Consider the following 23,809-nt stretch of genomic DNA (forward strand, 5'->3'; position numbering starts at 1 on the left):
CTGTGTTTGAGGAAGACAGCCAAAAAATTAAATGAACCAGAACTGGTCTAGGGTAAGATTTTCAGTGGTGTACTACAAGTCCTTGGATTGGTAATTGAGCACTGAAAACTAGGAAGAATTTAATTTCTAAGGAAAACAAAAAAAAATTTTGTGCCCCAAAACAACATTTCATCTAGGGATATCAAAACAAGCTCCATGCATTAGGTCTTACTGTGAAATAGGTTAGCTCTTATTTTACAGCTGAGGAACCTAAGGCTCACCATTATACAGACAAAAAAATGGCAAAGCCATTTTTCTTATCTAGGTTTTCAGTAAGGTCCTGGTTTGGCCAAACAGCAAGAGAAAAGGTCAGACTAGCCCCGATTTTTTTCTGCATCATTTATCCCAAGCCGTAAATCAAACAAGGGAGTTTCAGTAGGATAAAAGATCAGATTTGAACTGAAGCTGAAACTCCTGGATTTCATTTAGAGAAGACAAATAATTCACAACTGTGTCAGATCTGAGCAGACATGTGTACACAGCGCACACATACCAGCTGACATTATGCAGCCGAGAGCCACTACTCTGGGAGTGATTTTTCCAAAAAAAAATTCACGGAGCCCGTCAGGTGGTAGCTGGACACATCTGACACATTATCACTATGTGTCAAGGTGAGTCAGAACACACATGGCAGACAGGAAAATTAAAAAGATTAACTCTCCATCACCAGAAGGCTTCTGTGGCTTGGGGTAAAAGAATCTGTCAAGGACTGATGGAACCAGCTACAACAATTTTGAACAAAAGTCTGTGAAGTGTAGTATAGTGGTTCTAATTAGAACCATTGGAAAAAAGATGCACCACTTTTTTCCAAATGACAGAGCCAATAAACAGTGGAATATTTTCAACAGAAAATATTAACTAAGTAAGTAACTAAAACATAAACTCTGCTGCTTATAACCCCAAAGCTGTGTAAGACCTACAGAAGGAGAAAGTGGCTTTAAAATAGACTTGATAATAAACTTGGAGTAATGCCACAGTCAATCAGGGTACAGCCAGTAAGCCCTGTCTGTACTTGTTCTATTAAAACATGCTGTTGAGCAGAATTAACTCATGTAGTTAGGGAAACAGCCATTGGGAAGAGAGGCACAAGAACACCACTTCAACTATTACATGAGGGCAATTTACACAATCCAAGTGGCATCGCACGTGGTTGGGGTAATAAAAGGTCTGGAACATTTTCAACTTTGTTTTTTATGAAATAGCCAAGGAGCCATTAAACATGGAACAATTTACTGGAAGTAAAAGAACATATCAGCCTCTGTGTAATGACTGTCTTTTCAATTCTGAGGGCCAAGGGAAGAAAACAGAGGTACCTGTCACGACTTTTCATAATCTCTTAAAGATCAAATGTCAAGATGGAGTGTCATGGAATCTCTCAAAACAACTTCATCCTTAACTGCTTTGAGAATAATTATATGAGACGCCTATCTGAATCTTAAATGGTGAAATATCATAAATTATAACTTCCATTTCTTAGCTCAGTAGCTAAATTCTCTTTAAGGATGTGAGCATTGATAAACTGTTCTGGAAAGAGGGACTAGAGTTTGTAGCTCCTTTTCTTGCCGTTATTTTCCTGCCTCTCCCTTGTACACATAACACCGTGGCCTTTCTGCTTGCTCTGAGGGACTGCAAAGTGTCTATAACAGAAGCAAAAAAAAAAAAAAAGATGAAAAGTAAGGAGTAATTCAAGTGAGATATTCTCAGAGATGCCATCTAGGCTTGAGTACGACAGCTTCATGCCAGTGCTGAACATGATCCTGCAAGTGGTCAGAGCTCAAATTCTAGACTCAGGCTTCTTGCAGTGTTGAAGAAAATACTTCTAATCTTTCATATTTTTATAGAACAAGAGTCAAATATTTTCTTCAGGAAGCATTTCTTGCAGTTCATCTTCTGCGCATTCTGAAATCTTGGGGAAGAGAGAAAGGGCAGAGCTTTTCTGCCCTTAGCTGGCTGCTTAGCTGGACATTTTCAGCGAAACCTCCCAATAAGCACTGAAAGCTGCATGCACTACAGAGCCTTCATTTTGAGAAATGAATGATCACTTCCCTTAGGTGGGGATGGAAGAAGTTATGAAGGATGATTCCAAAGATACTGGTACAAAAGAGACCTTCTGTAGCATTGATGGGCCATGCCAGAAAAGAGTTGAAGGAGTAGTGTAAGAAGGTCTGAGAGCTTACAGCTTCATAGTCCTCGTAGATTTCTACAGCATTTATAAAGTTTGGATATTGGCCACATTCATCTCATGTGTTTAACTAGAGAAAATGTTTGAAAAAGGCTCTCATAGAATTTAATCTTCTTTCTTCTGTTTTTCATCCACAAATAGGAGACCAATCTCCAACACACATCTCATTGGGAAGGAAATAAACTGGTGTCTCCCATCTCTCAGATTAGCTCCTTGGCTGCAGGCTTCTCTGGAAGTGGAGTGTTCTCACTTCAGGACTGTTGAGCAACACCCCTCACTGAAAACTTTTCTCCTCTTTGCCCTCAGAGTCCTGCACTCCTCTCTGAGTCATAGCACTACTTCAAAAGGAAAGGTGGTGAGGAATGTACACATTCTCCAGGATATTACTGCAAGGCAAAAGAAGATAATTTGAAACCCCTGAGACTACAAAACGTGTTGAACACAGATCTCAAACTTCCTGAGCAAGTGCTCTAACCACAGGACTCCTAAGTAAGTGGTCAACACTTCTGAGCTCTTAAAGAAAAGCATGGAACAGTCCCTCACTCTCAAAGCACTGAAGATAAAGCAGAGTTTCTGCAGCTGTGAATCACACCTTCCTCACATATTGAACTCAGAACTGCAACCAAGCACCAAAATCAGAGAGACAGAGAACAATTCATACACTCCTCAAATGGCTGAAGTTTCCTTCCAAACAGCACACTGGGCATTATGAATCCAGCTTGTGAGCCCTGAGAACCCTGAGTCTATGTCGTGCTACTTATTCTATGAAGAGCTGAATGTCTAACTTGGGTTTGTGAATCACATTCCCAAATGCAAGCCTGACGAAAGTATCTCTGAAGAGCTGGGCAAAAGTATTGCATTTCAAAAGGAAGATGTCAAGTAATTTTTTACAGTAGTCTTAACCAGAACATGACTGGGCACCCCTTGAAAGGGAGTGGTACCGTTACAAACTCACTATCCAAAAAGATGTATCAGTCAGAATCTCCGCTTCAGCTGAATGTGGCTAAAAGTGGGCCAACAGTTAATGCTCTCCTTATCTGCTACAGGTACCTTTTAGACCATGCAGACTAATGCTCTATCACTAGGCAAGACCTAAGGCTAGAACCCTGACAAATTAGGTATAGCTGATAAACAAACAAACAAACAAACAAACAAACAAACAAACAAACAAACATAATTATTTTTTTTCCAAGGGCTTTTCAGTCAATATGAATTCCCCATTCAGAACTTTTATTACAGAAAAGAGCCTTGTCCCTTGGTTATGCAAATCTCCCTCTCACCACCTCTCATGTATCAGTTCTACCTTTCTATAAATGCCTGACCTGTGCATGACTGCTAGAAAATGATTCCTGATCCTGCAGCTGAACTCACACAAGAAGCATTTCCCTCCAAGAGAGAAATGCAGTTCAGTGTTTTGTTGGTATAACCAAACTGGGTAAGACCCAGTCTTTCCCAGCATAGCAAATCAGCTGCCTGAAGACCTGGGGTTTTTCCCATTTAGCTGATGTCATCCAAGAAGTAATGCAATCCAATTAGAAAAAAAAAAAAAAAAAAAAAAAAAAGAAAAAAAATCAACCCAAAGTGTGAGCCAGCTTAACGTTTCCATGAGGTGGATATACTGACAAAGCTGTATCAAGAGACTCTTCTAGTCCAAGCCCCAGTGCAGGCGGGTGGGCTTTCCACTGCTGTCGCTAGATTACTGCAAACACCAGGCTTCATTTGTTCATGCTTTATTTGGATTTTTTGACACTATTTAAGCACCTATCAACATGGTTTAACTTTACAGCTGCACTGCCTGTTGGACACAGCCAGTCGAAACTGAGCATGCACAACCCTTGGTTCTACTACTTGTATTTGAAATTTTTTTTTTCTGTGATACTCCCTGTATTTTCACATTCTTTGGAATATCTTGTGCAGTTCTGTACTGTGCCTAAATTAAATTAATGACAAAAAAACAAGGGACTTGCAGAGTAACGTTGTGCTGAGGCAGTCTTTTTTTTTTTTGCAGTCTCCATTGCCCTCATCTTGTGAACACCAGTAACTTTACACACATCCACGGTCCCCCTGAATAGATCCCACACGGCTTTGCCGGTAACTCTAACGTTAGATGCTAACAACAGGAACGCTCTGCACACAAAATCTAGGGTCCTGTTGGGAGGAGGAGTCCCATTTGGGGGCCTAGATTTTTGTTGCCCTTGGAATGATCATCTGGCCACAGAGGCTAGAGAATTAACAGCTTCTGTCTTTGCATAGAAAATACCGGTTGTTGCTTCCCTCACGCTCAGGGAATGAGCAGGATGTCCCAAAGATAGTGGTGAGGGTGGCAGTGAAACCCCTGGCATGGATTCACGTTTAAGCCCTAGCACTCAGGGCAGACACCAAAAGAAGGCGAGAGGCTGGTGAGTTCAGAGGGCGTCAGGTTAGGAGACACGGGAGCGGAACCCCATGCGATGGTATTTTCAACTCCGTTCATGAAGTGCTATGGAATTACAGCAACCTAAGGGATTACTTTGGAATACTGAAGAAAGGCACTTCTTCCAGCAATAAATTCTGTCCCCAAATATTATCACATAAGTACTGACGAGTTTGGAGGGCAATCTGTGAAAAATATTATACGCCCACGTACACAGTGATTGAAGCAGAATATGCCTGCTGAAGCTGAGAGTGGTATTTCACCATTTAGGAAGCTTTTTCATTAGTCAACTGTCTTTCAATAGCTACACTCCATATTTGCTACCTTAAATGTTGCTTTTAAAAAAAAAAAAAAAAAAAAAAAAAAAGAAGGAAAAAGCAGCATAGATTCTTATCTCCTTTTCCAAGCAGGCTATGTCAAAATCAGAGTCCTTATTGTCTAGTTTAAGGAACAGTTTCACATCTACATGTGGGGAAATGCAACTCAGGAAAAAGTAGGATTTGAAAGAAACCACGAGTAAAAACTAAAGGAAATGACTGCTTTTGCTGGACACAAAATTGGGCCCCTGATCCTTCCATTTCATATATAACCCTGAAATTGTACAAAGCATTTGCTTGTATACTTATGGGAGTTTTGCAGGACTCAGTCCAACGTTTCTATGTAACTATCTTCTCTAAACTTGTTTTTAATTAATCTATTACATATCCTAACTTCTAAAGAATGGGATTTAGGAAAACACTGGGCAGCAGCCTTACTTTATTCCTATTAAGTCAACGGTAAAACTCCCCTTAATTCCACTGGGAGCAGAATTAGGCCCATGCCAAGCCCATTTTCAAAATCACATCTTTACAGCTTACGCAACGCCTTCTCCCTGCCCTTGTTTAAAGCACTGACTTCCCTCTACCGGTTTTTCGTTTTTTTTTTTTTTTTTTTTTTTTTTTTTAATTCCTTTGCAAAACGAAGTCATGTAAATGCACAAACAAACCCACCTTAGCATTGTAACTTCTGGGAACAACACACCTCTCTGTTTTCTTTCTGACTCTGCGGTTCACATTTTGGAGGAAACGCTTAAGTTTACGGTGCTGAACCGCTGTGAGCGCCTAGGTAAGCTCCAAGTCCGTGCCAAAAAAGTTGGATATAAACCTCTGGGTGTTGGCTGGATTCCCTTTCCCGGTTAAACTGCCCCAGCGTTTTACCGAGTCTCCCTGCTTCTCGCATCCCCGCCGCTCACTGCGCTGCGCTGTAACACGAGCGAAATAATAAACCGGCATCTTTTTTTTTTTTTTTTTGAAACTTTTCCCCTGACGGAAGGCTTTGGGGAGCTGGAGGCAGCCATCTGACCCGCTCTCAGGCACAGCGCTTCCCTGTGCCAACACGTGGGTTTTTTTTTTTTTTTATTTTTTTTTATTCATTTGCACTAGCGTAGGCGAAAAGTCGAACTTTCACACTCACACAGACACGTTGCCCCCACTTCCTTGCAAACGGTGGACCCTTTACCTGCGGGGGAAAAAAAAAAAAAAAAAAAAAAAATTAAATAAACCCCCCGTTTTTCTCACGCAGAGCACGGCTCCGCCTAGACCCGCGGGCGGGGAACTGCACCCGGCCCCGATCCGCCGCTCGCGGCGTGGGCGCTCCACCAACACCCCCCCCCCCCCAGTCTCGCGTCGCCCCTAGCTGCGCGCACGTGTGAGGGCGGGGCACACGCGTGTGCACGTGCGTCCGCGAGCCTGCCAAGCCACCGCGCGCACCGCCCCGGGGGCACACGCGTGGCTGCGCGCCTGCCGCTGCGCGCTGCGTGGGGGGGGGGGGGGGGGGGGGAGGAACCGGGGGGAGGAGGCATGCGTGTGCGCGCGTGGGTGGGTATGTGGGTGTGCGCGCGCAAGGGTGCACGTGGGTGCGCGTGTGCGCGCGTGCCTTGCCCGCCGGCACGTGCCGGTGCCGCGCGCCCCTCCTCGGGCCGCCGCCGACACGCGGGGGCCGAAGCGGCCGCCCCCCCCCCCCCCCCCCGCACGCGACCCCACACCGCGGGTGGGGAGCGGCCGCCCGGGAAGCCCGTCCCGGGGCCTCCCCCCGGGGACCCCGCCGGGGCCCGGCACCGCGGAAGGGGCGGTGGAGCGGCGGAGCCCGCCCCCCGCCCCCGCCCCGCCCCCCCCGCCATTGGGCCGGCGGCGGCCCCGGCCCGCCCCGCCCCGCCCCCGCCGGCCCGGCAGTTCCGCGCGGGCGGAGCGGGGAGCGGCACCCGCGGCGCTCGGCGGCCCGGCAGCATGGGCTGGAGCTGACAGCGCCCGCCCCGCACACGCCGAGCGCTGCCGGCGGGGAAGGGGAAAAGTTGCCGCGGCCGCCCGGGGAAACTTTTCTGCCGCCGAGGCGGGGAAAGGGAGGGGGCGGCGGAGCCGAGCCGAGCCGTCCGGTGCGGTGCGGTCCCTGCGCCGCGCTGCGCTGAGGCGGCGCGGGGGCCATGCCCGCCGCCAGCCTGCTGCCGCTCTTCGGTAGCGCGGCGGGGCCGGGGGCGCTGGGCGGCCCCGCGGGCGGCGGCGCGGGCGGCGGGGCCAGGAAGGCGGCGGGCCCCGGCGCGTTCCGGCTGACGGAGAAGTTCGTGCTGCTGCTGGTGTTCAGCGCCTTCATCACCCTCTGCTTCGGGGCCATCTTCTTCCTGCCCGACTCCTCCAAGCTCCTCAGCGGCGTCTTCTTCCACTCGGCCGCCCTGCAGCCGCCGCCGCCGCCGCCCGGCGGGCAGCCCCGCGCCCCTCCGCAGCCCGGGGGCGGCCCGGCGGCCGGGGCGGCGGCGGCGGCGGCCGCGGGCGGGGCGGGCAGCCTGGAGCGGATCCGTGCGGACCACGAGCGGGCTCTGCGAGAGGCCAAGGAGACGCTGCAGAAGCTGCCCGAGGAGATCCGCAGGGACATCCGCCAGGACAAGGAGAAACTTCTGCAGGACGCCCGCGGCAGGAAGGAGGCGGGCGCCGACGGGCTGCCCCAGCGCCTCTTCCGCCAGCCCGTCGGCGCCGTGGGGCAGGAGCCCGCCGACCCCGCCGTCCGGCAGCGGAGAGCCAAAATCAAAGAGGTGGGTAACGGCGGCCGCTCCCCGGGACGCGCCTCGGCACCCCCGCGCCACGGCAACAGGTCGCTGGCGGCTGGGGGGGGGGTGTGGGGGGGGTGTGGGGGGGGAAGCCCTGAGCCCTCCCGCCGCCTGCGGGAGCGGAGCGGGGCGGGGGGTGTCTGCGTGTCTTTCTAGCCGGCTCTCGCTCGGCAGCCGCCGCGCAAGTCGGCGCGGTCGCCCGCGGTTGCACCCTCGCAGCCCGCCGTGCGTCCTGCGCGGCTGCGGAGCCGGCACCGCCGGTGGCCGGGCGCGCTCCGTGCTGGCCGCGCCTCCTTCCCCCCGCCGCCCTCCACCCGCGACGTTATCGGCCTTCCCCGGCTGTCGCAACCGAAACACGGGGAGGAAGCGAAGCCCGGCTCCCGGGCTGCGGGCAGCCTCCGGGCGAGGGCCGGGGGCAGCGGCGCCGACAAGGAGAGGGGCGACTCCCGCGAGCCCTATCGCGACACGGGGCCGCCAGCCCGCCCCGCCGCCCCCACCCCCCCCGGGCGCGGCCGCCGGTGGGCGAGCGGTGCCCCCCCATGGGGCGCGGGAGCCGTTGCCCCACGGGTGGGCGCGGCGGCGTCGCCCCACGCTGGCCCGCGGTCACGCGCGAGGTGCGGGGCCGCGCCTCGGCGCTGTCGCGATCTGCCTCGGCGTCGCGCGGTTCGGCTGTCCTGAAGTGTTGAGGGTGTTTGGCGAAATAAGAGTCAGTTCGGGGCCACAGCGGCGGAGCGTCTGAGCTGTACGTGTTTTGACACATTCCCCGAACTGTCCTGTTCGTTCGTGCGGCTTGGTTTGGTTGGTTCCGGTACCGGTTTTGAAATCTTTCCTTACAGGAATTCGCCAAACTGTGTGTGTAGGGAAGGCTGTCGTGAGCGGAGCATGACAGAGTCCTCTGATAGAAGAAGAATTTCCTTGGTCATACAGTTCAACTTCCCGTCATTACTGGCCGGTTTGTTCATCGAACTGACAATTTCAGCTGCCTGCAGAGATTAGGGTTTATAAATTAATTAGTAGTATGGGTTTCCTGTTCTGTGGGGATGGAAATGAGATAGGAATAAGACTGTAGCTGCTGAGTGTTTCAGTGTTTGTGAAACCTCATTAGCTATATTTGGACTGATTTATTGTGTGTTTGTGCAGAGCGGTCTGAAAAGTGAGCCCTGACATCGCGGGGAGCACCAGATAATAAGCTCTCACAAATCTCAACTTGTGTACTGTGCTCTGGAGTCCTTGCATCAGTTTAACTATTTTAGCAAATAGTGCAGCAGTCATAAGCAGTAAATACCAGTGCAAAGGTATTTTGAAGGGACAAACTCTCAGGAGTGCACGGTATAGACCATACCTTGAAGTGTGCAGAGACTGTGTTGTTTTCTGGTTTAGTCACACAGCCCTCCTGAGGCATGTGGAACAATATGAAATAGCAGCAAACACTTTTTCCAGTTATCTTGAATGGCCATGTAGAAGTATTTAGAAGTAATGAGGCTCCAGACCTGATGTACGCGATTCTGTAGTATAGAAGACTGTAACAAGTAAGTAAGCAGGAGGAAGAAGATAAAACTTAAATATACTTTTGCTTCTGCTTTTGCTGGTCCCGCTCTATGCCAGCTAGTTCAGGTTACCTTCTTTTACATATGGATACAGGTGTGTATGTGTGTGTATGTTTGTGTGTATGTGTATGGATGCATGCATACTTACCCCAGTAGCTCTTAAATTTCTCTTCCTCCCTTTCCATTCCATCGCCCTTCTTTCTCCTCCACTTCTACACAGGAGCCACCAACAACACAGTGGCCCCCCAAACCAGATTGGTGGCTGCGTAAGCACAGGAGATGACAGAGGGACTGCACTTAGTTTCCAGATCATTATTTTCATTTATATCTCAGTATCTAATTCATCAATACTGTGTGTTGTCTCTGGGAGTTTCCTTTCCTCCACATTCAGTATGTGATATTAACATGTTGTTTACTTAAGTGCTCTGGCATTTTTCAGTACTTTCTTGACCGGTTTGATTTGCCTTTTTTAAAGAATATTTTTTTTCATTGACTGTAGGATAGTGTTTCCTATTCTGTGTTAACTTGCTTTATGTTGTTTCATGTCTTGGCCTTTATGTTGCTTTTCTCTCAGTCTTTGCAAGCTCCTGTCTACTTTATGTTGAAACTTCACTGTCAAGCTGGAATTCTCATCTGCAGTCTTTTTAGAAATAGTTTTAAATTGAAGCTTTTTAAAGTATGAACTTTTGTACTACATTGTACATACACAGAAACTGGAATTACCCCTTAAAACTCCCGTCCTTGTGCCTGGTGGTTGCAAGTTGGAGGTACAAACATAAAGAATCTTTCTGCTTTCATACTCCTGGAATTTGCGTCTGCATTGTGTGATGTATGTTGTGTACCTAGAACTCAAAATTTGAAACTATTCCTGTGGTTATTTTTGACAGAAGGAAGCAAGCTACTTTAAAGGACAAAAAAGCCAAAAAATTAAGGTGATTCTTCCCTGCGTTTCTGTCCTGAAAGAGCTCTGTCTCATCAACACACTGACATAAAGCTGAGAGGGGAGAGAGCTTAGAGATGTTTTATTCATTTACTGTTTTAAATCTTAAGTTGAAATAAGTGTTTAGAAGTCTAGCTGGTACAATATGGTTTGTGATTACAAACCAATAAAATGCTGTGACTTTTTAGCATTTCTTAAAAAGTTCTGTTATAGAAATTTCAACCATTTTCTCTATGGCATAGTATTTTGTTTTAAAAAAAAAAAAAAAAAGTGAACCTTAAAAAAGGTGGGAATATACAGATTCTTGAAACTTTTTTAGCATTGAAACTGACACAATATGACAAATAACTAGAAAAATAAGCTGCTAGAAGCAAGTAGATGACTTGTGGAGATGGCGTTGCTGTCCCTGCCTTCCCTGGGTCAGAACGATAGGGTTGCTCTCGAGGTCTGTGTGTGGTAACGGGTGGGTGCTGCAGTATTCCCCTGTTTCTCTGCTGATGGTGAGTTACAGGTACTGCTGAATTTTTTACTGGCTGGCCTGATGTTGCCTGCTTTGAGCATCTTCCTCATGCCGGATGCTTCAGGAAAACTTGAGCAAAAAGGCACAGCTGCTTTTAAGCATACTTGTATTTTGTCAGAACTTGAATTCTTCAGGCAGTTCCACTGACGTGCTGTTGTCTCCATGACTTGGGGCACGGTCTGGGTACCTAATACACCTCACACTGGTCTCTGTTTTGGTGTGCTGATAGGAGCCCCAGACTGTGAATGAGGAGGTTGTGGTTTTTATTCCTGTGCTTCCCCTCACTGATTTGAGAGGTGGCCCCTCTTTTGAGCAAGTACCTCCTATGATATCTGTTCCCTGTCTATAAAAACGGGGGAGTGGATGGCAAGGATGGCTCTGTTCCACTCAAAAAAACTGAAAGTTTTCCAGTCTCTGCTCTTGTCACTGTTGGTTGTGGCTGAACGTCATTATTTCTGATGTCCAGGGAAGACTTGCAGGTGCATAGGCAGTTTAGAAAAGGTGGCAGCTTGAGATCAACAAAAGAAATCATTAGAAGAGGGTGGTAATAGTGCATCTCCTGCTTCCATAGCCTGTCCCCACTGTTTCAATTAGGAAAATCTGACTTTGAATCTTTTCCAAGTCTCATTTCTCTCTCTCCTCCCACTTCCCCCCCCCGCACCCCCCAAAAAAAAAAAAAAAAGTTTGTTGAATTATTTAGGTGTTAAGAAAATAGCAAAACCTGAATTCTTCATTTCAGAGGAAAGGAATAGAAAACGATGAATGAGCTACCTCAGGTACTAGAAGCAATCTAATCACATTAGTGCAGTGCTCTGCCCAGGCTAATTAATCCTGCTGAACAGCAAGCTATTGGTGTTGGTGGAGCACCATACTAATGCAGCTGTGCCGTTCTTGTACAAGGTAGCTAGCTTGGAAACTGTACATGTTCTTGTTCAGAGCTGTTTGGACATGCTTTCAGGATAAAAGCCTGTGGTAAACAGCAATCGATGACCAAAGAGTATAATCATGCAGTGCTCCAGAAACTTTCACATCTCTCAACTGTTGCAGTCATCTAGTAGAAGTACTGGAGAGGAGAATTTTATTCATTGATTCTACGGTCATTCCTGAGCACTAGTCCTTTGAGTGCAACAGGACAACAATTACAAGTCAGCAAAACAGACTCTCCAGCTGAAGATTACTTCATGCTGTCTTTTTATAAAGAACTGAATTCAGATTGCATTGACAGGGTGAATTCTGGAATGTCCGAAGTCCTCAGTATTTATTTGGCTTGTTTAATTGTTTTTTTTTTTTTTTGTTTTTTTTTTTTTTTTATGGTGGCTTTTATACAGTTTAGTTGGAAGTTGTTAGGTTAAGCAAGAAGTCTCAGTAATGTTGCAGGGAAGTTCAGAAGTATCTGGAGGAAAGAAAGCGTGTGAGCATGGAAGTAAAGCACGAATCAGAGATCTAATATGCACTTGACATTGCAGTACTTGGGTGTAATCAGAACTCTCTGATAACAAGGAGGAGTGATGGCAAAATTATATGAGGTGGCTCGCTGCTAAAGGGTGGTTGGCCCCTTGTGCCTTCCTGCATTGCTTTCCTACTGCCTGGTATCTTGGTGCTGTTGCTCAGAGGGGTCCAGTGCCAGGCTGGAGGCAGATTCATTTCCTTTTGGTAATTTTTATGGAACAAGGTGAGCTCACTAATACTTACTGCCATCAAAAGAGGAGGGGAGGTCTCTTCTTAGCACTTTTGACTGCCTTCTCCCACTGTGTGTTTTGCATTATTTTGCCTTGATTCCACTGTAGCCTTCCATAAGCTGCTTCAATTCACTAAAGCAGCAGAAATCTGTCAAAGCAAGGATGTTGGATAGTTTTCTGCCATGTTGGTGAGTTAAAGGGCTTAATGGAAGGGTTGACTTGGTGCTAGTTTTGGCTGTGGTGAGGGAACTGTACTATGTGGATGAAAAAGGTACAAAACTTGTTTCAGTAGCCTTCTTTTAGGAGCTGGTATCTGATCTTCTGGCCTAGCTACTCCATTAAAATTGAATCTCCACAATGTGACATTTGCAGAGCCAAGGTTCAATCTACTGTAATAACCTTGTGTAGCAGGCTGAAGTGCTGTGCTTCTGGAGACTGTTACCTCCCAACCCCTTTCCTCCGAACAGGAAAGGGGAAAAGAAACACAGTGGCAGGAATTACTGAAGCCCCAGCTCCTGTAGACTGAAATTCAGAGTGCTTTTACTGGGAGGAAGATTGTGGGAGCCTTCATAGGAGGGGGAGGGAAGGAGTTAAAATGCAGATGCGGAAGTATTGTGTGGATTGGGTTTCAAACTGTATCTTTAAGAGCAAGATACAGTGAAAGGAAAGGAGTTGACACATAGTGAGTAAGCAATGTGGTGATTCCTGGCAACATGCTGATGAGCAATGCATTTTGAAAGAACTTTTCTTAAAGTACTCTGTGACCTTAATGCTGACATCTTGTAGCTGTCATTCCATTTGTTGAAGGAGTTTAAAATCAGTCTTGGATTCTCCCCAATCCCCCTACCCGCCCACCCAGCTTTATTTACCTACCTATAATCTTCAATATTTTTGTATCTACTAGGTTTGGGGGTTTCTTTGCAATGCCTTTCTTCCTGATAAATATGGTTTATTGTAGATGTTTTGCTTTGTTTGCTTTTTTTTTTTTTTTGTTTGTTTGTTTTTTTTTAATGGTTTTATAAAAGACACCAAGGAGGTGAATCCAGTGCCTAAATACAGGGACTCAAATATGGTGGGGAGGTAGGTACCTTATACCCCTAAGTTAAGGGCATCCTCATGGGGCTCAGACATTTTCCCTGGGTTTGTTGGGTGGTTTGTGCTCTTGTGAAGTGGCAGCTGGAGGCGGCAGGGGGATTATTTTATGGCATCTAAAATGTCACAGAACAGTAAGTTAAATTGCTTACTTAAGGATGATAGCACTACAGGATGCAGAGAAGCTTCGTCTGAGTCACTAAGAATATGATTCAATGACTCTGTTAGCCAACCTCTTGGTTCTGTCACTTGGCAGACCCTATGCAGATCCAGTTCAAGGTGCCAACCAGACAGAAAGCTGCCCCTGGTTCTGTTGGGTTCATGGACTGGTGGGGTAGGGAGCCAAAATGGCTTAGTGGAGGTCTGAGCACAGTGGAAGCAGTGGACCCCTGCTAGGCCAATGCATTTGAAAGGAGAACAAAGTAGAGGAGAATGGGACTGAGGCATCTTTTTGTCCACAAGATGTGAAATAGGGTATGCCTTTGCCAAATCCATGTACTTTCTGCTGGGAGCCCTTAAGGTCTTTTTAGGGAGGATATTGTTTCAAGTGAGTTGCTTCACCTGCCTTTTGGGTTTTTTTTTGAGAACCTGGCAGCCTATTCTTAGTCAAATGACTTGAAGTTTCTGTCATGCAGGCAAGTGCCTGTCTGATTTGAACACTGGTCATGAGATGGAGGGGTGTCTCAGTGTGTGGCTGTGCACATATTTGGCTGGTATAGGGTGTGTTCCCATTGCTAGTTCACGTTTTTTCAACCTTACACCTGTGTTCTGTGAACTAGGAATAACATTTAGTTTTCCTATGTTCAGATTTGGTCTGTGTTCTCCACAGGTAAATTTACCAAAACTAACTGAATGTTCTATGTAACTGGATCTTCAGAATTGTGAGGAAAATGAAAAGGCTTTATATGTTCAGTGGAAAACATCTGGCTTTCACAAAAAATCCAAGCACGTGCTAAATTTTTTAACTGAAAACCCATGTGCACCTTTTATATAAAGGCAAAACATAAATTCCAGACACACAGGATTCTTTTAATGAAAGCTAAATAAGGTGATGTAAAGACATGAGGTAAAGCTTAAAATGGAATGTCTCCTGCGTTTTGGCAAAAGTTATATTCTCATGGTGATGATTTTGTATTTAATGTTAGTATAGCAGCCTATGGCAGCCATTTGATATAAAGAAATAGAGTAAATCATAATGTTGGTGAGTATAGTTGCTTAAGGCGGTAGTTCTGTGCTGTGGGCAGACTGAAGCAGAAAAATTCCACCTGTTTATTAAAATCTGCTGTTAAGGCAGAAAAATGTCTTATCTCATTCAGGGGGGAAATAAGAGTGGTAGACAGCCAGGCTTTGATAGCTTCTTTGAATGTTAATGAAAGCACAGGACAATGAAAAGGAAATCATGGACAGACTGGAGACAGCACTTCTTGTGGAAGGTAATTAAGGTCATTACAGAAGCACTTGTACGGCTGTTGGATGGACAGACCTTTTCTTAAAGCTGTCTGGAACATCCTGCTGTGACAATTGTTGAGTGTTAACTTTCTGTTTGGTTGGTTTGGTGGTTTTTGGTTGGTTTTTTTTTTTTTTTTTTTTTTTCTTCCTAGCATGGGGAGCCAGCATTGGAGTAAATTTCTGTGGTTTTCATCTTAAATGGACTATCATAACAAGTAGTTCCTTTATTTACAAATAATAAATTTGTCTTCCTAAGGTTTGGCAGAATAAGAGTAGTACTGCAGGAAAGTGGCTTCAATTCAGTGTTTGCTGTTGTCTAATGGTGCAGCACTTCTCTAGCAATAAACTGCCACCTGCGATGGTGCAGAGATGATGAAACACTCTAGTTGTGTGCTTTTTTGGTAACAAACTCAAATATTCACATGTGTCTTTGTAAAGTATGTTTTAGACATTCAGTTTTGAATGATTTTTGTGGTCTATTTCTAAGTTATTTCTAGAACTGTCATTTTACAAATGAAGAAAATAATTGTTTAGGTGGGCCTATGAATTAAGCAACAGGGATAAATGTACCAGATATGCAGAATACTTGTTCCTCCTTACGCATGAAAATCTCTTTATCCACAAAATTTGTTGTGGGTTTTTTTGCTTTTTTTTTTTTTTTTTTAAAAAAAGGTGATATAAAGAATGTGTGCACACTTCTAAGAAACATCTATGTTTTTCTGTTTTCCATGACTTTTTTTATAATTGGATCTGCAAGTCTGTCATGAAAACATAATTGCTGAGTAATGAAGCTCATGCTTGCCCGAACCAGATTAAATGAAACCTTTCACAGAATTGTGGTTAAGCCGCTGTTGCATCGCAGTGCTGGGCAGCCTTGCCTGCAGTGTCCAGAAGACTTTTACCATTGTGAGAAAGCAGTTTGGTTTTCCAGGGTTGAGAGGGGTCTGGTGACTTGGATAAGATTGCGCGGTGACAGGTTTAAGATCAGGGCTTGATTACCTGGGTCCCGTTTGGTTGTTCCCCTGTAAATCAGGGGCCGTTGCTGTGCACTGGGCGAGGGCTGGCTTTGCTCCTACCACGCTGCAGGTCTCTAGCCTGGGCATGTCAGCTCACCCAGGGTTTTGGAGTCTGGTTCATGGCTGCACATGGGTGCCTGTGGTTTGCCACCAGACTGTCGCTAATCACACTGTTTATTACAGGTGGAGACTAAACCTGAGACTCCCTGGTTCTATGTTTAGGTCACTAGCTATAAACTTTTTACAAATGCTCTAGTCCAGTGTTGTTTTGAGGGAAGGCAAGTAGGGCAGTAAAACTCCCAGTGTTCCTTTCTTGCATCTTGAAATCTTCGGTTTGAACTCTGCTGTAACCAAGAATCATAGAACAGTTTGGGTTGGAAGGGACCTTAAAGGTGATCTGGTTCCACCCCCCCTGCCCCGGGCAGGGCCCCCTTCCCCCAGCCCAGGGGGCTCCCAGCCCCGTCCAACCTGGCCTTGAACCCTTCCAGGGAGGGGGCAGCCACAGCTGCTCTGGGCACCCTGGGCCAGCGCCTCACCCCCCGCACAGGGAACAATTTCTTCCTTCTACCTAATCTAAATCTACCCTCTTCCAGTTTAAAACCATTGCCCCTCATCCTATCCCTATACCCCCTGATAAAGTGTCCCTCCCCACCTTTCCTGTAGCCCCCTTTCAGCACTGGCAGGCCGCTGTAAGGTCTCCCCGGAGCCTTCTCTCCTTTGGGCTGGACATCCCCAACTCTCTCAGCCTGGTCTCATAGGGGAGGGTGCTCCAGCCCCCCTAATCATCTTCATGACCCACTTAAGCAGGTCCATGTCCTTCTTATGTTGGGGGCTGCAGAGCTGCAGAAAGGCTTGTATGAAATAATATGACAACTTGCTATAACTCTCTACCGATCGGATTTTATAGCTGGTGTTTATGAAGATACAGGTATTGCTCATTCTGATGCCTCTAATTTTAAAAGCTTTTCAAACAGATTGGATGAGCACATAACCTGCTGTTACATTCTTATAACTGTTAAACATTCACAGCCCTTGTGGGAACACTGAGATATGCAGTCTCTTATGCAAAGGTAACTACAAGTGTAAAATCTACTTTCATTTGTCCTCCCACTCCCTCTTGGAAACTGTGTGTACCTTGGCTTTTAGATTGTTTTAGGAATAAAGCAAGTGAATGGAAGTCTGGCTTCTAAGAAACTTGGACCACTTTTTTTTTTTTTTTTTTTTTTTAATGTAAATCTCAGTGGTAAGAAAATACATGAAGATTGGAAGAGATGGTAGGCAATATTGACTAAAGGACCAAAATGATTCTGTGCAATGAATTAGCTGATGACTGTGGAACATCTGGCTGTTACAAGACTTCCTGTGTCCATCTCAAAAACTATTTCAGAAGAATCAACTTTTTTCTCTGATGCTGGGCAGAAACAGAAGTTGTAATTTTAAAGTAAAGCATGCAGCTTTGCACTTCTCATGTGAAAATAGGTACTGCTGGCATTTAGTTTAGAGGCAATACTGTGTATTGTTTATATGAATAAAGTAGAAAGGAAAGAATGTCTGATACTTTTTTCCAGAATTTTATATCATCTGACTTGTATAGGGGTGATATTACTGCTTGGCAACAAAACCCCTCTTTTTCAATTATTTATTAGAAGTCAGTATGTGCTTTAAAACACTGCAATAAAATTGCATTAGATCAGTGTGGCTTGCTTCTTTAATTAGTATTCAGACCACTGTGAGGCTATTTTTTTAAAAGTATCTGCATATTTTTCTTTTGCTTAGTCTACTGCATAATAAACATCTCTGTGCCTTTTGAAATTTCTTTTGTTTTGGGGACTGCTTTCTTCCAAGGAAATAGGAAGTAGCTCATGTAAAAGAATACCAAGCTAAAAAACATTCTGCTTTCAAAGTGTAGCGCTTAAGCAGATAGTAATTTTACTATTCACTGATATACACACACACACAGATGCAGACCTAGTGTTTAACTCCACTGTCAGTTTTCTCACTGCCTTTGAGCACTGACATCTGTTGGTGCACTGAATGGTGATACTAATGATAAAGCTTTGCCCATATTGCTGTCTGTAGGGAAATCTGCTGCTTGTTACTGTGGTTATAGTTCTCCACCCATCTGTGATTTTGAGAATTGCACTTCAAATTTTATGTTGTACCTAGATAGTAATACTAGATTCTTTAAACTAAAGCTTAAAGGAGAGAAATAGATGTTAATCATTTGTAGTGATGGATTTCTATACACACACACACATCCCCCCTTGCCCCCATGCAACAGAAAGCCTAATTACCATTTAGAGAGTAGAAGTTATACACATTACATATTTAAAAAGTCATAATACATCAAAGCTGCATGCTGCTTGCTTTGTTGTGGGTAGATCATCTGAAGAATCACCACGGGAAAAACTATGCTATGTAAAGACAAACTGCAAGTTAATATTTTTATGCCTTATTCTGTAAAGCTCTAGAGTAAGCATGGCACTGAACCTGAACTGACTCTTCATAGAAATGTGTGTGATCTTGTCAAGGGCTGAAGTGACATCACAGATCAAAAAGGGCATTCAGAAAATGGCCCTTCTGAAGAAAAGCCCGTAAGTCTCTTCATGATGTTTCTTTTTAAACAAACAAAAAAAAAAATCAATGTATTCATATATTGAGACAGAGATGTATTTGTATCTTTCTCCATATATATGATACATAAGAGCCAAATATATTGTATAGCTGGTAAATGATAAATTCTGTTGTCTGTAACTGAAAATGTAATTTGCTGAGGGCAAGTCTGATCTGAATAAACACTGTGCAAAAGTAAAAGGCATAGTGGGATTTTTGTTTTGTTTTGTTTGTTTGGGGATTTTTTATTTCAAATAGTCATCTAAACTTGAAAGATAATTATACATATGCTACAAGCAAAATCCAGAGCATTAGTATGGAGCAAAGAAATCCTTGTATTTCAGTAATCAGTTTTGCTCAAGTTGGTTTTTCGTTATATAAATCTAAACCTTGTGGGATGTAGATGCTTTGTGAAAAAGTTTTCAAACTTAATGGAAATAGTCTTCCTATGCAGCCTGATCATCTGATAGCATTATGGAGACATGGTTAGTCTGCACTCATGCACAATGTAGTCTTATTTGTTCTTTCAACCTCTGCTTACCATAGGATTTTCTTGTTGAGAAGGAGAGAGATTCAGACTCACCACTGGACCTCTGGAGGCCTTATCTCTTGCTTTGAGCAGGACTGACTTCAAAATTAAATCAGGTTGCTCAGTCTTGTGCACTCAAGTGTGGAAAATCACTGTAGAAGGAGATTCTGTAGCCCCTCTAGACATACTCCAGTGTCTGAAGACCCTTATTGTAGAGGTTTTTAATTATTATTATATCGAGTTAGAATTTCTCTTGCTGCAACTGGTGACCACTGGCTTTCCTCCTTTCGTTGTGCAACACTGAGAAGAGCTTGGCTACCTTTCTCTGTGGGCACCCACTAACTGATTAGGAAGCCTTCTCTTCTCTAGTCTGAACAAACTCTGCTCCATCTATCTCTTCTTGTATGTCATGTGTTTTGTTTTTTGTTGTTTTTTTTTTTTTTTGGTTTTTTTTTTTTTTAATCTCTCTTGGTACAAGGGAGAAGAGGGCTTCCGTCTGAGGCATCAGGGATGCCGCACAGAAATTGTTAACTGCTTCCCATCATTAACAAGTGCTCTTGCTAACACAGCCCACTATACAGTTAGCCTTCATCACTGCAAGGATGCCTTGCTTACTTGTGTTCAGCAGGTTGTTCACCAGGACCCCCAGGACATTTGTTGGAAAACTGTTTTTCTATCCTGTAAGTTCTCATCATGTACCGTGGCATCGGATTATTCCACGTTAGGTGTAAGATTTTAGCATTTGCTTTTATTGGGCTTCATGAGGCTTGTCAGCCCACTGGTCCAGCTCGTTGAGGTTTCTCAGGTGGGAGCTGTACTCTCCAGCTTCTTGACTGCTGGAGTTTGATGTTACCCATGAAGTTGGTGGAGGTGTGTTCTGCTCCGTTGTTCAGACGAACCCCAGAGAAACGTCACTCATAGCTAGCCTCTAGTTAGACTTTGACCTGTTCACTGCTGTCTTGAGCTTGGTAGTGCAGCTGCTTTTTTCATCAACCTTGTTGACCAGCCATCTAGTCCATGACTTTCAGCTGCTATAGTGCTGAGGGGGACTGTGTCAAAAAGCATGCTAAAGTCAAGGTAAATGATACCTGCTGCTTTGTCCTCAACCACGGAGCCATTGGCTTCATCGTAATACGTAACTGGGTTGGTTGAGCACATTTTGCCTTTGGGAAATTATGCTTGCTGTTTGCAAAGGTCTTTCTGTCCTTCATGTTCCTAGAAATAGATTCAAGGAGAATTTGCTCCATTTTCTTCCCAGGGTTTGGAATAAGACTGTCTGGCCTGTAGTTCCCTGGATCTTCCTACTTGCTTTTCTCCTCAGGTACCAGGGACCATCCTTGGTTACCATGGCCTTTCAAAATGAATCTAGAGAGTCCTTGCAATGACATCAGCCAGCTCCCTCAGCACCTGTTGGAAGCATCTCGTCTGGTCCCATAGACTTGTGTGTGTCCATTTTGCTTAAGGGCTCTGTTCCTACCTTGATATTCATTTACCTGACACCCTTCCCCTGGCTTTTGCCACTTAAGCCCAGTGAGTGTGCATGCCTTGCTGGTGTGCATGCCTTGCTGGTAAACAAAACAAAACAGACACCAAGTGCTTGAGCCTTTTCCTGTCCTTTGTCACTAGTTTTCTGAACCTCTTCAGCATCAGGTCCCCGTTTTGTTTGGTTCTTCTTTTGTTGCTGGTATACCTGTAGAGACCCTTCCTGCCCCATGGCAGCTTCCAGCTGAGCTTTGACCTGCTCTCTTCTGGGCCTGGCCAGTGCTTCTGTCCCACTGTGAGGCAGCCCCTTCTCAACCCCACTCCGTGTGCTTCCCTGAGGGATTGGGCTCAGCCTGGTGCTCCTCATGCAGCCACCCTGCTCTCCTGCCACGGGACATGGAGATCAACAAGATCTCCCGGGCACCTTAGCCCTGCAGGGAACTCTCTCATGGGATCCTGCGGATCACGTCCCTGAACAAACTGAGTTTGTTCCCCTGAAACCGGGGGTCTTTATTACTTGTCTTCCTCAGTTCCTTCAGGATCTTAAATTCTCATGTCTAGCATTTAAATAGGGTTGGGGTTTAAGTGTTTCTCATTCATGCATTAATTGGTTTGAAGTGAGCTTCTGTTATGGGAGGTGGGGTGGTGGAGGAGAATGGCACGTAGCCTTTCCTGGCTCATCTGCTTCTGTTCAACCTCTCAGTTTCAGTAGGGAAGTCCAGCAGGCAACTGCATGCTAGTTCAGCAGGTATTTTGAAATTTTTAAAAATGAGGAGGTGTTTACTGGACAAACAGATATGTTCAATACGGGGAATTCCCATTTAGATGTTTGAAATAAAAGTTATTGATGGAAAACAAAACTTGCCACTTTTGTGGGTGTAAAAGGATTACTAGCATACTGACACAGGCTGGGAGACATATCATTGAAGAATTGATACATTGCAAATATGAAACTAAAGATGTGAAAGCTAATATAGTGTTAGTTCAAAGTTTGTACTGTAGCTGAAATGGATTCCATTGATTTAGATTTAAAGCACAGTCCTGTTTGATTTCTTTGTTAAGGGTCAAATAGCTAGCTTACAAACTTGTGTTTTTTGATTAAATTTCCATCTGTTTTGTGTGACCTCATGTGGTTTACAGCAGGCAGTGTAAATATTTTTACAGTAGTAGGGTTGTAGTATTGCACTACACTACCAATTCATGAGAGTCTAACTCTTCAGCATTTGATTTTCTGTCACTTTTGACATCACAAAGACTTTACAGAAGCTTGGTTTTGAAAATGAAGTCTGTCTTTACACAGCCTCATGCTCAGTGTTCAACCTCGCTAGTCACTTCTAAAAGGGTAGGTTTCCAGCATTATAGTGATACATGAGCTTCCTTTCAATTTGACATGCCTATTCTGATTTTGTGATGTGAGAAGCAAAGCTCTTTCCAGCTATAGCAGGGACTATATAACTGTCCTTTTGCTCCAACTTTATGATCCTTTGTTATGGGACAGTGATCACCTGTAGTTTTTATTTGGCCCTTAAAGCAAAAGTGTGAAAAGGTAGCTGTAAAACCTATGTGAGTACTTTTGGTTAGAACTGATTAAGCTTGAAGAAAGGGCCTCCAGGTTATGTAAAGGAGTTAAGCTTGTTTTAACTTTTTTTTTTTCCCCCTAAGTTTTCTACTGGGTCTGTGTATGGAGGTTTCATTTCGTCAATAAAGTAAGTTATTTTGAATACTGTTTAGCAATCCAAAGCTTGACCAATGACTGTGCCCCCACTTTTACATTTCTGATCTGTGACTTGAAGTAAAAATTCAGCATTTCATTTTCCACTGTAAAGCAGATCCTGTAGTCTAAGCTATTGAAGTCACACCACTTGGGTTTCTTGCATGTGAAAAGAAACTTTAGATGAACGGTCTCCTGATTTGTATGTGCTGGGCATTGAAAAAACTTTTTTTTTTTTTTTGTTAGGTGTAGTCTTGATCATAAGGACCTTGAAGGACACAACTATTATAAAGTTATTTTAAACACATAATAGTGCACTCCAAGGTGTCACATGTTCATTCAGAGTGACTTTATAATAGCTTCCTGGTGTGCTAATTACCCATTACTGTGTTCTGCGATGGGGGGAATTTTCTGGAGTTTTTTCTTCCATTTTGTTTGAACACAGTAATTTTGTGATGCCTATTTTATTCTTTATTTGTCACGAGGAGTCTTTTCCACTTCAGATTCATGACACTGTTTGAAAAAATGTGTATGTTTTGTTTTCTGAGGAAGGAACAAGACCAGTGGCTGACACCAAAGACGAGTCTCAAAACCAGATCTGAAAGCCCTCTACGTTCATGTAAGCACTGCGGTGCAAGTAAATGGGGACATGATCTACTACCTCAATGTCAAACACACCTAGTGTCTGTTTTAACAGCCCCACCTTATGTCCACATGGAGAAACATTTCCCTAGGAACTTTGTGGCTGATTTTACTACAGCTTCACCAGTAATGATTCTCTTGTACTTGGTAACTTCATGTTAGTCCTGTGTTGTGTGGGGAACTTCTGCAGTCTGCAAAGCAAGATGTGAATGTGCTATTGGCAGAAAAAAACCCACCTTATTCATAATTTCTCTTGGATATTCTTTCTGTGCTTTAATATCCAGCTTCAAATATGCTGTTTATAAGAAACATCCTGGGTGGCATTGTACATGCTGTAATCAAAACAACCAGGAATTTGTTATGTTAGACTTTCTACCAAAACCAAGCCCTGCCTCCCCCCCAACCCCCCCTAAAAAAAAAAAAGACAAAACAAAAACAAACAAACAAAAAACAAACCCAAAAACAAAAACCAAAACCAATTTCAACTTATGTCTTTTCCTTAAAATAGCCAAGGACTTGACTAAATTCCCCAAAGGTGTAATATAGAAGAAGGAGAGAAACTTCATGGGTTTTCTGACAGGATAAGGAACAATGAAAGTATGGGAAGAAACCCTTGCATATCTTTCATTTAAAATATAATAACTGAGAACATCATGAATATGCCTCATTTTACCTAAGAAACCAATGTATGAAAGAGTGTTTGGAGTGGAGGAAGCTTAGTGTGTGTGCGCACGTGTGTGTGTGTATGTATATATAAATATATATGTATGTTAATAAAACAGAAGTCTAAAGGAAAAGCTTATACCTTAATATGTAGAATTATTGCCAAAGAAGTAGAGCCAAACTGTAATTTTTACCATCTTTTTAAACATGGTAACG

At 44.5% G+C, this 23,809-nt stretch overlaps 1 protein-coding gene across 2 annotated transcripts in view; it reads left to right on the forward strand.

Annotated features, from left to right (window-relative positions):
* Positions 1 to 6,866: 6,866 nt before the first annotated feature.
* MAN1A1 (mannosidase alpha class 1A member 1) overlaps positions 6,867 to 23,809 on the forward strand; it is a 151,238-nt gene continuing 134,295 nt past the window's right edge. Inside the window, exons 1-2 of one of the 2 annotated variants that reach the window (XM_042795829.1) lie at positions 6,867 to 7,334; positions 7,428 to 7,695. In XM_042795829.1, the coding sequence (XP_042651763.1) occupies positions 7,093 to 7,334; positions 7,428 to 7,695 (510 nt within the window). In that variant the 5' untranslated portion in view covers positions 6,867 to 7,092. Of the gene's footprint in view, positions 7,696 to 23,809 lie in introns of both variants that reach the window. The other variant, XM_042795828.1, reaches the window with a different exon arrangement.

This window comes from Tyto alba, unplaced genomic scaffold (genome assembly GCF_018691265.1).
Source record: "Tyto alba isolate M040663 unplaced genomic scaffold, T.alba_DEE_v4.0 Super-Scaffold_22, whole genome shotgun sequence".
Lineage (NCBI taxonomy): Eukaryota > Metazoa > Chordata > Aves > Strigiformes > Tytonidae > Tyto > Tyto alba.